General features: G+C 45.7%; 1 protein-coding gene across 4 annotated transcripts in view; it reads left to right on the forward strand.

Annotated features, from left to right (window-relative positions):
• Nucleotides 1-14,281, forward strand: part of LOC126545344 (carbonic anhydrase 1-like) — a 122,195-nt gene that overhangs the window by 51,094 nt on the left and 56,820 nt on the right. For 2 of the 4 annotated variants that reach the window (XM_055061822.1, XM_055061823.1), the window contains exon 1: nucleotides 6,801-7,094. The exons of 1 other annotated variant lie outside the window; for it this stretch is intronic. In XM_055061822.1, the coding sequence (XP_054917797.1) occupies nucleotides 6,950-7,094 (145 nt within the window). In that variant the 5' untranslated portion in view covers nucleotides 6,801-6,949. One more of the 4 variants, XM_055061821.1, reaches the window with a different exon arrangement.

Raw genomic sequence — 14,281 nt, forward strand, 5'->3', positions numbered from 1 at the left:
TTCTAAAGCTCCCTTTGAAACGTTTATGCCTATTCGTTGCAATGTCCTGAACTTAAAGGATGAGGAATGATTCTCCTGTAATTATATGTATTTATTTCATCATCTCTTGTGTCTTCTGCGTTTCATTGTGCACCAAATTAGATGGCTTGTTGTATGCTGTATTTGGGCCATAAATAAACAATTCAATTAAATTAAATAGCGACAAGTCGCTTATAAAAGCGAGAGCACTCCAATTTTCCCCATCCTTTCCTCGCTTTGAGACGCCATGTGACATTGTACTGCCTTCGGGATCGGCCCAGGACGTAACGATGCAGGGTGTTACGTTCCTTTGCCGGAATACAGTAAATCAGTTCTCATGCATGCGCCGTCATGCTATCGTCGTCTCCTTGCTGCTGTCGTCGCAAACACGTTCGCATCAGACTCGATATTGCTCGCCTTACACACAAACACGTTAGTCCATCTGGTAAAGCTTTGCAGAACCACAAACGATGATGGATAGCGAGCTACCTGCAAGAGCCTTCGCATAACATCCATTCCCACAGTGCGTGGTATACACATATTTGATTTTTTTTTATATATTCCGGCAAATTCATTCATGAACGGGGCGCTAATTTCTTACAGTTGACTATCCAAAAGAAACTGGGTTATTCTATAACCAATTTCTCTTCTTACTTTTTTTTTTACTTTTTGTCTACATGCCTGGTGATGAGGATGCAAATTTCTAATCTTTTTTTTTTTTTAACCCCCATCAAAACCGCTAACATAAGTTCCTTGTCCGAACCTTGGCACCAGACTGAGGCTTCCCCTACTCGCTCAATATTGGTTTTAATACGCAGCACTTGTCTTTTGCGGGACATCTGATACGTTGTTTTCACATGACACTTGATAAGAGCCGGGCAGCAACAATAAGGACTTTTCTTATTCACGTGTTGATTGTTTCCTAATTACTCACGAATATTTCTTCACAAAGATTGCCTTTATATTCGCTGTATTTCCCTGCTCGTATTGAACCCGCCCCGGGGTATTTGCTCATATAGGATCTGCGACAATGGTCCCATTGGAGCTGTCATTCGGAACACGCAGCAACAGTATAGCAATTTTTGTTAGCGCGGAATAGCTTGTGATTAAATCATGCCATTTCGTCGGCCTAAATCCAGCAGAAAGCGAATGACAGTAATCGTACCTTCCTTCGCCTAAGTTAATCCATCAGCAGTTTGGCCCACGTTGCGTGGAACAGCGAGCACATGATGCTCCACTCGATATGAACGCCAGATCTGCTTGTACCGTAAGCGCAAACACTTTTCGCACAATTTTTTTTTTCTTTTAATGCTTGCAGAGCGCGTTAGGGATCTTCTTTTGTGTCTCTGCTGTCGAGCGATTGTACCTAGTGGGGGCTGCTCGAGATAAGCATTTCGGGAATTCGGGGTTTCCTTCTTAGTCTTCCAACGAGCGTATATGTACAGTCGAGTCCGCCCATGTTAAACCCGGATATTGTGACTTATTGCCTTAGTCAAACAGCTATAATATGCCTAAGAATCCTGTGGAAATGCATGGGAGGGATGGGAAGCTCTTCATACGCACATGCACTCTCTCGCAGGACGTAGGCGTGCGCATAGATCTTTTCATGGGGCGAGGAAGAAAGGGCGTAGCGGCCACGCACGGCGAGCCTTTCCTCCTCTCCGAGCCGGTGCGGCGATGCTTGGATGCGTTGCCGTCGCGTGCTGCGGGACGCTTTGGAGATAGATATTTTAGCTTGTTCTCCGCGAATTTTACGGGCTATAATTTCATACGAGGTGGTCGCAGAAACTGTATAGCCTTTCGGTGCAGCGGTAACTACAGTATGCGGAAATTTCTCTGGGCTGCGCAAACATGAGACGCGCCTCATCAGCCGCGGTGTGTGTGCTTATTGTGAACTATTTTGGCTGTATAATTTTTCTATTCGACGAAGAGCAGCGGTGTTTCTGAATTTCCAGCGTGAACTGGAAAATATTCTCACTAACTGATCGCTTGGTGTAATCCAAACCCGAAACATCTAAGCGCCAATCGTTATAAAATATTTGCGTCAGCCACCGGCATCGTTCTAACGCATTTCAAGTTTTAATAGACCTGAAATCACCATATTATGTCTACGTCAGCCTCGTGTCTGACGCCAATGATCTTGCTCAACGCAGCGATCACTGCGGTCGGTAAACCGGCATGATACATATAAGCTTTGTGCTTCGGCATTGCCTTTTGGCCCTGTAAAGCAGTAATATTCAAAGGGTACCGCATAAAAAAGAATCTGGTGGCTATATGGGAGGACACAATTACCGTAAATCGAGTGAGTGCATTGTAGAGCACGGTACAAACAAGACGGAACAAAAAGAAAATCTATTTTCATCATCGTCTTTCGAAAAAAAAAAAGAAGAAGAGATTCCCTCACAATCCCGGCCCTGTGGAAGTGGATGTTCAGCGAAGCTGTTGCAGAGCCACCGCTACAACTGCTGAGGGAGGTAAACAATCAAGATTGAATTACGGTGTTTTACGTGTCAAAACCGCGATATGTTCATGAGGCACGCCGTAGTGGGGGACTCCGTAATAATATGGACCACCTGGTGTTCCTTAACGTGCACCTAAATCTAAGTACACATGCGTTTTCGCATCACCTGGCGCGGTAACGCTGTAGGTGCTTCCTTTCTCCCGCTCTGCTCCTTCGAGGCGCGCTCGTGACGTGGTGTCGCAGCCAATGGAAATTTAGGTGGCGTTGTTGCGCCAGTCGTATCCGCATCACTCTACTAAACAAGTTTAAGCATCATATAATAAAAAAAATTGCGCAATTCCACGCATGGTGATAATCGGCGTTATGCGAAGCACTTTGCGGGCATCCGGCTATGCAGTGTTGTTGGGGGTTCCGCAAAGCGTTACCAGGTTGACCAATGTGTCTGTGTAAATCCCGCATTTGTGTGTGTGACGCAACAACAATGACCTAGAATTAACGCGTGCGTGTGTGTGTGTGTGTGTGTGTGTGTGATGACAACAGCAAGGCCACGACGATTGCATGATTTCTCTGAACGATCAAATTCATGTGAACTTGAGGCATGGAGGTTCGAGATGTGTGAGAAACGCAGAAACTAAATGCTCGCTTATGGCATCACGTGGTAACGCTTGCAGTACACAAACGCTTCACTGGACAGCGAAACTGTAGCACAACCTGAAGCCTGCATTCTTTTATAGCCTTTCGGGCGAGTGGCGTGGTGCACTACTCGTACTGGCCGAGCCGAGCCGTGATGACGCTGCCATAGTGGAATTAGGTGCAGCGCTGTGGTACTCGGAAACCACGTGCACCAGGAAAGTGGTGCCGGTATCATCTTACGGCGTGCCGCCTGGCTGGATCGCAGGTAGCACGCGAGAATCAGAGGCGAGAGCTGGAATAAAAACAAATTAAATTATGGGGTTTTACGTGCCAAGACCACTTTCTGAGGCACGCCGTAGTGGAGGACTCCGGAAATTTCGACCACCTGGAGTTCTTTAACGTGCACCTAAATCTAAGCACACGGGTGTTCTCGCATTTCGACCCCATCGAAATACGGCCGCCGTGGCCGGGATTCGATCCCGCGACCTCGCGCTCAGTAGCCCAACGCCATAGCCACTGAGCAACCGCGGCGGGTTTCGGCCTAAGTCGGTAAACAACTTGCTCCTCTGGGTCGGCATAAGTTGTGTGACGGTACCAGTGTCATGCCATGCATACATGCATGCGTGTCATTAATTTGTCATTTTTTGTCATGCATGGCGTGACATTCATGGGAATCATGTCATGGCTTGACATACAGACATGCTATAATATGCATTTCTGGCAATGATGCCAATCATTTTACGACTTGCTCGACATGACATGTCATTCATATAACGCATGTGTGTTATGACACGCATATCCGGAATATATGCAGTGTAAGAAATGCATGTCACTTTATTCATTCGTGTCATATGTCACCTCATTTGTGACATTAATGTCATGACATGCAAGTCATGTCATCCTTGTCATGGCACGATTGTCATTCATATCAGGTTCATTTTTAACAAGTTATGCATCCGGATATCCATGGCATTAATGAAATGGCATGACATGTATGTCACGACTTGATGGTCATGAATAAGCGACATCAGGTGATGACGGCGTGGTCGTTTCTTTAAATGAATATGTATCAGGATATTTGTGACAAGACATGCGTGCATGACAAGAAAGTCATGACATGACATGTTCATTCATCTCTTGTCATTTACGTCATGTCATTCATGCCCGTTCATGTACGCATGCCATGTCACATATCGAGTTAAAGAAACTACCACGACGACATCTGTGATTCATGCCATTTATGTGATGACATACATGCCATGACAAGCATGTGATGTCATTCATGTCAGGTCATGCATGCATGTCATTCATATCCTGATATATATCGAGGTAAAGAACGACCTCGACTGCATCAGGTCATTCATACCATTCGTATTATGACGTACATGCAATGACTAATATGTCATGTCATTGATGTCATGACATGTCATTCATGTTATGTATGCATGCATGTCATGCCTCCCATGCCTAGTCTAATATATACCTAGTTGAAGAAATTACCACGACGGCATCTCGACGTAGATAGATAGATAGATAGATAGATAGATAGATAGATAGATAGATAGATAGATAGATAGATAGATAGATAGATAGATAGATAGATAGATAGATAGATAGATAGATAGATAGATAGATAGATAGATAGATGCAAAGCGCCTGAAGTTCGCAAAGAATGCGTCGCATGAAAGTCGCAGTTTCGCCTGAAAGGCGGAGCATCGAGATTGCGATAGCAAATTTGTAGCCAGCTATACGAAGTAAGGATAGTAGTTTTATCGGGGGTATAAACTCGTAAACATTCGCTAACTAAATGAACAATCAGTGTGTCACGCGCTCACAAGCAAACATGAACACATCTCACTCGATAACCACGGAAACTCGCTGTCAAAACGTTGGAGTGACGAAGCGCGGCAGCAGCAGCGAGTGAGTTGATCTTCGTGCTGCCTCTCGCTTCAACAAGAACTAACCAACGAAAACGCAGGGCACACGAAGCTATCCGAACTCGGCGCACTGTCATAGCAGATCGCTTTCAAGATAGGGCCTGCGCGGCCGCACCATACGCAGAAGCCGCCCCAGAATTGAGCCGCCGTCGTCGGCTAACCCTCGCACACTTCCACTCGCACATACTGCATATGGCGCGCGGCGACGATGTTATCGCCCTTCGGCTAATACCGAACATCACGTTAACGCCGACGGCAACGACGACGGGAGAAATGCGCCTGGAGCGTCCATATAATTGCTATCGCAACAATATAATGAATGGCCAAGAACGTATCGTCTTCAATATATAACCATCGCTTATGGCCCATTCATACGCTTGCACACGCCAACTGTGATTCGTTCGGACAATGTTTGAGGGCAGTAATGTTAGTGCGCGCAAGTGCCTTGTTATACGGCACTTTTTTTCAGATATTTCACTTTTTTCCTTGGATCTCGAAATATTTATATCAGAGCGGCTATCTTCGTGAAAATGAATTGATTGGATGTTTCTCTATACGGTCTACAGCTTCACCTATTAATGTTTTACGCTTAAATTATATCTTAGAGGTGAGTTAATGTTCCTTAATTAGTCGTTCAATCTCATCGTAGAAATAGTCTGAGTTGATTAAGGAAGCACTGAACACTACTACGTCGCTGCAGTTCATGTAGCGTGCTCCGATATTTTTCTTTTTACTTTTTTTTTCAGTCTTCGCACAAGTTAGCTGAAACACAATATATATTCAATCGATTCCAGAACCTGACGGCGATGGGATGTCGAAACACCGGCACTCCAGCGCTTTCAATACTGTTTAAAGGTAGTAGTCGCAAGGAACATGGAACGTAAGCGTACTTCTCTGTAGCGATTATTACCCGCCGTGGTTGGTTAGTGGCTATAATGTTGGGCTGCTAAGCACGAGGTCGCGTGATCGAATCCTGGCCACAGCGACCGCATTTCAATGTGCGCGAAATGGGAAAACACCCGTATGCTTTGATTTTGGTGCGTGTTAAAGAACCCCAAGTGGTCCAAATTTCCGTACTCTCCCACTACGGCGTGCCTCATGATCAGATCGTGGTTTTGGTACGTAAAACCCCATATTTTAATTTGCAGCGATAATTAATTGTTGCGATCCTGAGAGCTCGGCATGGAAACAAACCAGCTGATATAGAAAAGGGAGTGGAACCGAATCGTCATTCATTGAAAAGTTTAAAACAAATAAAACACCGGAAACGAAGCCGCTACTGAGTAGAGACCATTACCGAATTTGGTATTCAAGGCAAAAACAATAAAAGTTCCAGCTGGCAAGCGCAGACTTTGTGGCATGCGCGGTCGTTTCTCTCTGGATTAAATTCGAACTGCGCGCGCGACGCCATCCCGGAACTCTCGACCCCATGGTTTGTACCCGATGGCAGATGTTGCGCCTTGGCGCTTCCGTGTGCTCAAGGCCGTGACGTTCGTGCGTTTGGTGGGGAACACGTTTTTCTTGCGCGCGGTGAGTTGCGTCATTGCATCGCCATACACTTGCAGCCAAAGGAAAATACGTCGCGCTATCTTTCCTTTTATCGTCAAGCGTGCGCTGAGCGGTGGCGGCAGCGCGTGGACGAGACTGAGGGCGGCCGCCGCTGGATCGAGCGTCGCCGACGGGCGGTGGTGCTCCGCGCAGCGGCAACCGCCGCCCGTGACGCCGCGCGCCATCGACAGCAGCCGGTAATGGCGACAGCCACTAAACGCAGCTTGCGAGTTTGCGAGGCGTGCTTTCCTCACGCAGGAATTACGTGACTCGCCGAAAAGCGCGGCTGCGCTGCGGTGAGGCGTTCGTGAGTGAGCAGAGACCGTTTTGCCGTTCGCAGGAAGTGGCCACGATGCCAGCGTCGTGTCTGTGGACGTTGTGTTCAAACCGCGCTCTGACTATTCACGCCGTCGCCGTCAAGCGCTTCGTCTCGTACTCGGCTCCCGCCAAGGGTGACGTGATCCGGCACCTTCGTCACAAGAAAATTGTGATCTGCGGTGAGTGTGCTCGAAGGAAAGACACAGAAGCACCGCCTGCGTGCGCAGTTCTCGTCGAATGCGCGACCCCATGTTTAGCCTCTTTCTATCTAATTCTAGAAGATGGTTGCCTCACGTGCGCGCGGCACGTATTCGTTGCTCTCGGTAGGAGCTTTGTTGCGGCCGTCGCCGCGTTACTGCGGCTCTCGGTGCACGTGTTGTTGTAGCGGTCTTAACACGTGGTCGCCTTCCCTAGACAGTGCCATTTAATCCCTGTGTGCAACGCACTGCTTTTGGCATCTAGCCAAGCGGTGTCGCGCGTGTGTTGGGGTTCTTGCTGTTGCTTGTAAGTTGCGCTGCCGCGTGGATGTGTGCCTCTGATATCTGCCAAACTTTTCACCTGCGATTATGAATTCCACTGCGTCGCGCGATTTTCGCGCGTTGTTAACGTTCCATATGGCTTTTAACTTGGGTGAAGTTGCTCGTTCATTTGACGAAACTGTTGCGTTTTTTTTTTGGCGGCTGGTTTGCACGCTTTCGTAATGACGACTTGTGTATGTAACGACCATTAGGTGTTACAGTAAAAAGCTGAAGTGGTTATGAAACAAGACAGCAAGGATGAGGGAAAGCTTTCTTTTTTCTCTTTTTAATTCGTGGCGGGGGGACGTCAGGATCTATGTGATAATCGTGAGGGAGTGGATTAAGTTACTAAACTTCACTCGCTAAGCATGAAACGATATGTTGTAATTGCTTACTACGATGAAAAAAAAAAACATCTGTTGAAAATAAGTGGGGCAACAGTGTTTTTTCGCATATTTGGAGGACGTACAGTACGTCACCATCTCGTACTAGCCAGTTAATTTCTAGCAGATTCGTATGCTTTGCGTCTTGGCTGGCTTCTGCTCTGCGAGTACATTTCCCTTAAAGTTGTTAAATAAAGGTAGCGAAGTTAACCATTAGTTGCGACGATCAAAGATCGCTGCGAACGAAGTGTTGTCGGAAAAAAAAATATCCTTATCACTGTTCTGCCCTGTTTGATAATCACTTCATCTTCACTGACACACCTGGTATAAAACGTCTACCTACAGCTACTGTTCTACGTGTATGCAAAGCGTGCATACTTTCCCTTCAGCAAATAGGGGGCGCTGAGCGTGCACGTGTGAGCTAAGCCAGCTTATGCAGATACGTTTGCTGGAGTGTCTTAGCATCTATGGCGTTACGTAGACTCGGCGCGAGCTCTTCCGCGTTTAGCAGCGCTTGGGACTTCTCGAGGTAAGCTTGCGTCAAAAGTTGAATGGGTCGTATTCTCATAAAGAAAGCTGAAACTGATAAGCGTGAGTTGTCGATTGACAGTTTCTTCTTGTACATTCGCGGCCCGTTAGTTTCTCACTTGCCGAACACTGACGTAATGTCCCGGAACGATTGTAGCGTGAATCAACGTCTGGTTGCCCGCAGATGTTACCTGTAAGCGTTTCAAGTTTCGCAAAGAAGCTAGAGTATTGAATACTTTGCGGCGAATATCGTCTGTTATACATGCCGTTAAGGTTTCGGTCGTAATAATTAAGAGACCAGATGAGGCATATGTCTATACCGCTGAGCGCAATAAAGCAATGCATCGCGGTCTGTGTAAGTCGTTCATGCGATGTGGGTCTGCCCACTGGAATTTCGGGAAGGTGACTACGACGAAGCCGTAGGTGGAGGCAGAAAACAACAACAACAAAATCTGAATGTAAATTATTCAGTGCGAGCAGTCAAGAGGAGGAGCCATATTGAGTTTATTTGTTGCGTCATGTATTATATATGAATGGCCGCCCGTGGAAATTTTCACCCGGGAGCAAACATTCACAGATCATGGCCTTCTGCAAAAAAAAAAAAAAAAAAAAAAAAGGAAAGAAAGGTTGAAGAAGGGCTTATATATATATATATATATATATATATATATATATATATATATATATATATATATATATATATATATATATATATATATATATATATATATATATATATATAATGCAAGGAAAAGTTCCGTAGGTCCGGTGCATAGGTAGTTGAAGAAACGGAGCACACTTACGAAAATTGCATCTTTAATGGTTTAACGTTTCGGCCGTGGCACGGCCTTCGTCAGAATAAGCCGTGCCACGGCCGAATTAACGCCACGCCACGGCCGAAACGTTAAACCATTAAAGATGCAATTTTCGTAAGTGTGCTCCGTTTCTTCAACTATATATATATATATATATATATATATGTATATATATATATATATATATATATATATACACACACACACACATGCACACACCCTTTTTCTAACTTTTTTTTACCCGCCGTGATTGCTCAGTGGCTATGGTGTTGGGCTGCTGAGCACGAGGTCGCGGGATCGAATCCCAGCCATGGCGGCCGCATTTCGATGGAGGCGAAATGCTAAAACACCCGTGTACTTAGATTTAGGTGCACGTTAAAAATCCCCAGGTGGTCGAAATTTCCGGAGTCCTCCACTACGGCGTGCCTCATAATCGGAAAGTGGTTTTGGCACGTAATACACCATAATATTTTATTACCTTTTTTTTTTTACCGATGTTCTACCGATGTTCAGATAGCGTAATTTTCGCATCGAATACAAATATTATAGAGAAACGATGTCCGAATATCGAATATTTTCTCATTTCTGAACAAAGCGAAATATAAAGTTTGCGTTGGGTCCGTTTCGTGAAAATGGAGCCTTATTCACATTATTTTATCATCATTATCAGCCTATTTTATGTCCGCTGCAGGACGAAGGCCTCTGCCTGCGATCTCCAATTGTCCCTGTCCTGTGCCAATAGATTCCAACGACCGCCCACGAATTTCCTAATTTCATCGCCCCACCCAGTCTTCTGCCGTCCTCGACTGCGCTTCCCTTCTCTTAGTACCCATTCTGTAACCATAATGGTCCAACGGTTATCTAACCTACACATTACATGACCTGCCCAGCTCCACTTTTTTCTCTTAATATCAATTAGAATATCGGCTATACCCGTTTGCTGTCTGATCCAAACCGCTCTCTTCTGTCTCGTAACGTTATGCCTATAGCATTCTTTGTTCCGTCGCTCTTTGCGCAGTCCCTAACTTGTTATTAAGCTTCTTTGTCTGTCTCCAAATTTCTGCCCCATATGTCAGCACCGGTAAAATTCACTGATTGTACACCTTCCTTTTCAGTGATAATGGTAAGCTTCCAGTCAGGAGCTGACAATGTCTAACAATTTTTTGGGAATTTCCTTCTCATGATCGGGGTTCCCTGTGAGTAATTGACCTAGGAAAACGTACTCCTTCACGACTCTAGAGGCTGACTGGCGATCCTGAACTCTTGTTTCCTTACCCGGTTATTCATCATTATCTTTGTCTTCTGCATATTAATCTTCAACCCCACTCTTACACTCTCTCTGTTAAGGTCCTGCATTTAAATCCGTTTGCAATTTGTCGCACGGTTCATAGCAGCTTGTAACTGAAATGAACTGTTTTCACTTATCTGATGCATGATGCGCCATAAAATTGACAGTAATGACGCAGGAGAACAGCATGTCACGAGATTCACGTAGAGTGTTGTGTTCATTGAAGAAGGGGAGGGAAAACATGGGAAAAGCGGGAGATCGATTTTCAAGACGATGAGCAAAACGAGAACAAGGTAAAAGGGAGAGCCAACGTTTCGACAAATAGACTTGGACAATGGACAAATGGAAATGGACAAATGTTTTTAGAGTGTATCAACATTTTTATCTGGAAAAATGCGATTACCCGTGGAAATTTGGCGCGACAAATTTCGGCTATAAGAGCGCGCGAAACCGAAACTGGAAGGCTGTAGCGAGCGTAAAGAGGAGACGTTCAATACGTCACCCAACAGTGGGCACACTCTAAAAACAGTTGCTCCCTTTGGGGTGTATATTTGCCGCACAACAATAATCATCTGTCTTGTTCACATTTCCTTTCTTTAACGCGGCGAGCCCGGTACTTCCCAGTAACGAACGACATGCGCGTTATCAGCATGACGTAGCATTCCCGACAGGAAAGTAACGAGCGCAGCGTTTTCAAGAAAGGAAATGCGGGCAAGACAGATGACGATTATCGTTGTGTGGCAAATATACACCTCAAAGGGTGTAAACTTAGACTGCAGTCGAAAGTTGCACCCCAAGAGTGCGGCTGTTTTTACAGTGCAGCCAGCGCGCTGCTGCTCCGTGCTCCTCGCTGTCGCATCTCCCCACTACGCAAGTTTCGAGTTCATCTCCAAGAGCCATGTCGAGCCGCGGCTCATAGCGACCTTCCAGTCCACTCACTCTTCGTGATCTTACAAAAAAAAAAAAAAATGTAGGGAAGCGGACAAAATGTTTTTGGCCACGTGTGCCCCTGTCGAGTGTCTTGGACGCTACTATCGTGTGTCTGTAGCGATAACATTGGAGCGCTCTGTCCGATATTTCAGGGCGACCCAGGGATATTCAGTGGGAATGGCTAGAAGGAGCAATGACATTGCCGTTTTGACGGATCTCGACCGGTGTTCTTTCGAGAAGCATGCACGGAAGTTGCTTCAGAACTGCATATTCCTTTACTGTAGTCTGACCTATGAGATTACCGAGCAAGTCGCTGTAACTGCAGTGTGTGATATGACTTTTCGGAACCCTACGTTGGTGTACGAGCGACACGTGAACGATCATGCTGTTTTATATATAAGAGTTCCTTTGTTTAACCAGCGATGGTTCTTCAGGCTGAGCCTCTTCACTATTACGGGATTTTTTTTTTTTTTTGCCTTTGCTGTGTATAGCTGGTAGGTATTCACGCGGCAGAAAATCAATTTATCACGCTGGAGGGGTACTTACATGACTTTTGCAGCCTTTGTTAAGGAATTCACATGAACTGAACTGTTTTTTCGTGTTCGGTATGCGAATGGTAGACCACGCTGCGCCGATGCGGTCTTGCGAAACGCACACATTTAAGCCGCATAGTGGCGGCTGCCTAAAGGCGAAAGCAACACCTCTGATTCTGATATTGCTTGGTTCTATTACTACCTTGTCATCCATTTCTCAATACCGGCCGATCATAGTGATAACGTAGACAAAGCGCCACTCACCAATGACGAAGCGCGTTAATATGAATATATATAATCTTTTCATAATCCAGGCCAAGGTTTCTTGGACATGCGCGGCAAAGTTTACGCGGCTATAGCGCAGTACGCCAGTCGTATGTGTTCACAGCCCTCGCGCGCATTTTAACATTGATTATGTAGTATGAAAGATGGGGTGGGCACAACCAACATTCGTGTTCCTTTTTTCAATGTAAAGTTGTAGGCCAGTTGTTGAGACATTGTGAATAACACCGCTGCAGACACAGGACGGAGGGAGACAACAACACAGGGCGGTTTTCTCTATAGCCTGTAACCATAAAGAAAATTGTACTTTTTGTTTTGTTACTGTTTTTATATAAAAGATACTCCTGCCACCTGGAGCCTCGGCATCAGCTAGGCCTGATGCGGATAGCTTGTATATAAACAATGCGAGCCAACTTCAAGAATAAAATTTTCTAAACGGTGGTATAACCGGCAAGGCTGCATGAGATGGAAGCGATTTCAATGAATAAATAACATTCAATAGACGCATGTGGGATAACTTGAAAATGTGTGTGTAGTGACAAGGAAAAGTAGAAGAAACTGATGTGTGCGTCAAACTGACGGATATTCAGAACGAAAAAAAAAAAATATTTGTCCTGTTTTGGGTTCGTACTCATGACTGTTCGGTTTCGAGCCAGGTGTCCTATAACCAATCTCATTTAGTGACATGATCCACAGCAGTTCCGTTTAAGCGGCGGAGTACCTTAGTTGGAGCATGTTATGCGATTTGACGCATGTGCGGTGAAGCGTCATGAGATGCGCCAGTTTTCGAGTACGCGCTTCGCTGAGGAATATAGACTGGCGTTGCAAGCACTAAACCGCTGTGTGCGATAGTGAAAAGACGGATTTCTGTCTGTGGGCGGCAAGCGTCATCGTGTGATGAATTATAAACCTAAAACACTTTTCAGAGGGAACATTGATGACTGATCAATTTCTACACATTGTAATATGGTGCCGTAAATGACAAATAATAAAAGTGACAGCTTCGCCCGAAAGGCGAAGCATCGATTGCGATAGCAAATTACCAGACAGCCATACGAAGTAAGGATAGTACTTTTATCGGCCGTATCAATTCGTAAACATTCGCTTGCTAACTAAATTAACAAGCATGGTGTCAGCGCACACAGCAAACATGAACACATCACACTTCATGACTGCGGACACGCTGTCAAAACGCTAGCGTGAGGAAACGCGGCAGCAGCAGCGAGCAAAGTGAGCGCCGAGAACACATAGCACGCACAAAGCTACGAACCGCCGACGCACCTAGACTCAGCCAACTAAAACCCCCAATGTCTAAAAGTAGCGCCAACCACTTCCCTCCTCCTCTATTCCATTCCGCCGCTCGGCCAACACTTGGCTCGGCGCGGCTTCGACAGTGGCGCCGCCTATGCCGACCCTGCCGTAGTAGACGACGGCTAACGCGCTACCGGAGGAAATCTGCGGAAAACTTCGTTGAGCTCTGCAGAGGAATTATTGAGGCGAGATTTTGCTTCATCAGTCAGTAACTGACCTCAATAATGTCGTGTTCTAATTGTTCAGTAGGATAGAGAAAAGAAACATTATTTAAGGTGTAAAGCGTCCGCACGTTGAGAGTTGCAATTGCTGAAGCGCGACGCATGCACGCGGTGTGCTCAAACACGCGCGAATTACAAAGTTTCAAGTTTTCACTGCGTGAAAGTGCGTGAACGTGGTTTCGTAGGTTAATTTACGTACCTGCAGGATACTTCGGCCGTCGCGTGAAAGATTCCAAATGTTTTGTACCAGCAATGCCTAGCAACAGGGCCGCTTCTGCTCTGCGCCTTTTACAGATGTGTAGCTGGTGCTCAGGTTCTGGCGGCCATGAGCAACGTTTTCACATGTATAGACGGTATTGATAATGTGAACAACGTGCCGGCAATTTTCGCAGCATGTGAAATCGTTTTTCATTTATTTTATTTGGTACAGGTTGGGATCTGATAGCAAGAACGAACCTGATGGTAAAACTGGAAAGAGGTACCGAAAATAATTTAGCAGGTACCCATTAGCACCAGTAACGCTTCTGTTGACGTGCTATAGTTTTGTATCTGAATAG

Source organism: Dermacentor andersoni, chromosome 1 (genome assembly GCF_023375885.2).
Source record: "Dermacentor andersoni chromosome 1, qqDerAnde1_hic_scaffold, whole genome shotgun sequence".
In the NCBI taxonomy this organism is placed as follows: domain Eukaryota; kingdom Metazoa; phylum Arthropoda; class Arachnida; order Ixodida; family Ixodidae; genus Dermacentor; species Dermacentor andersoni.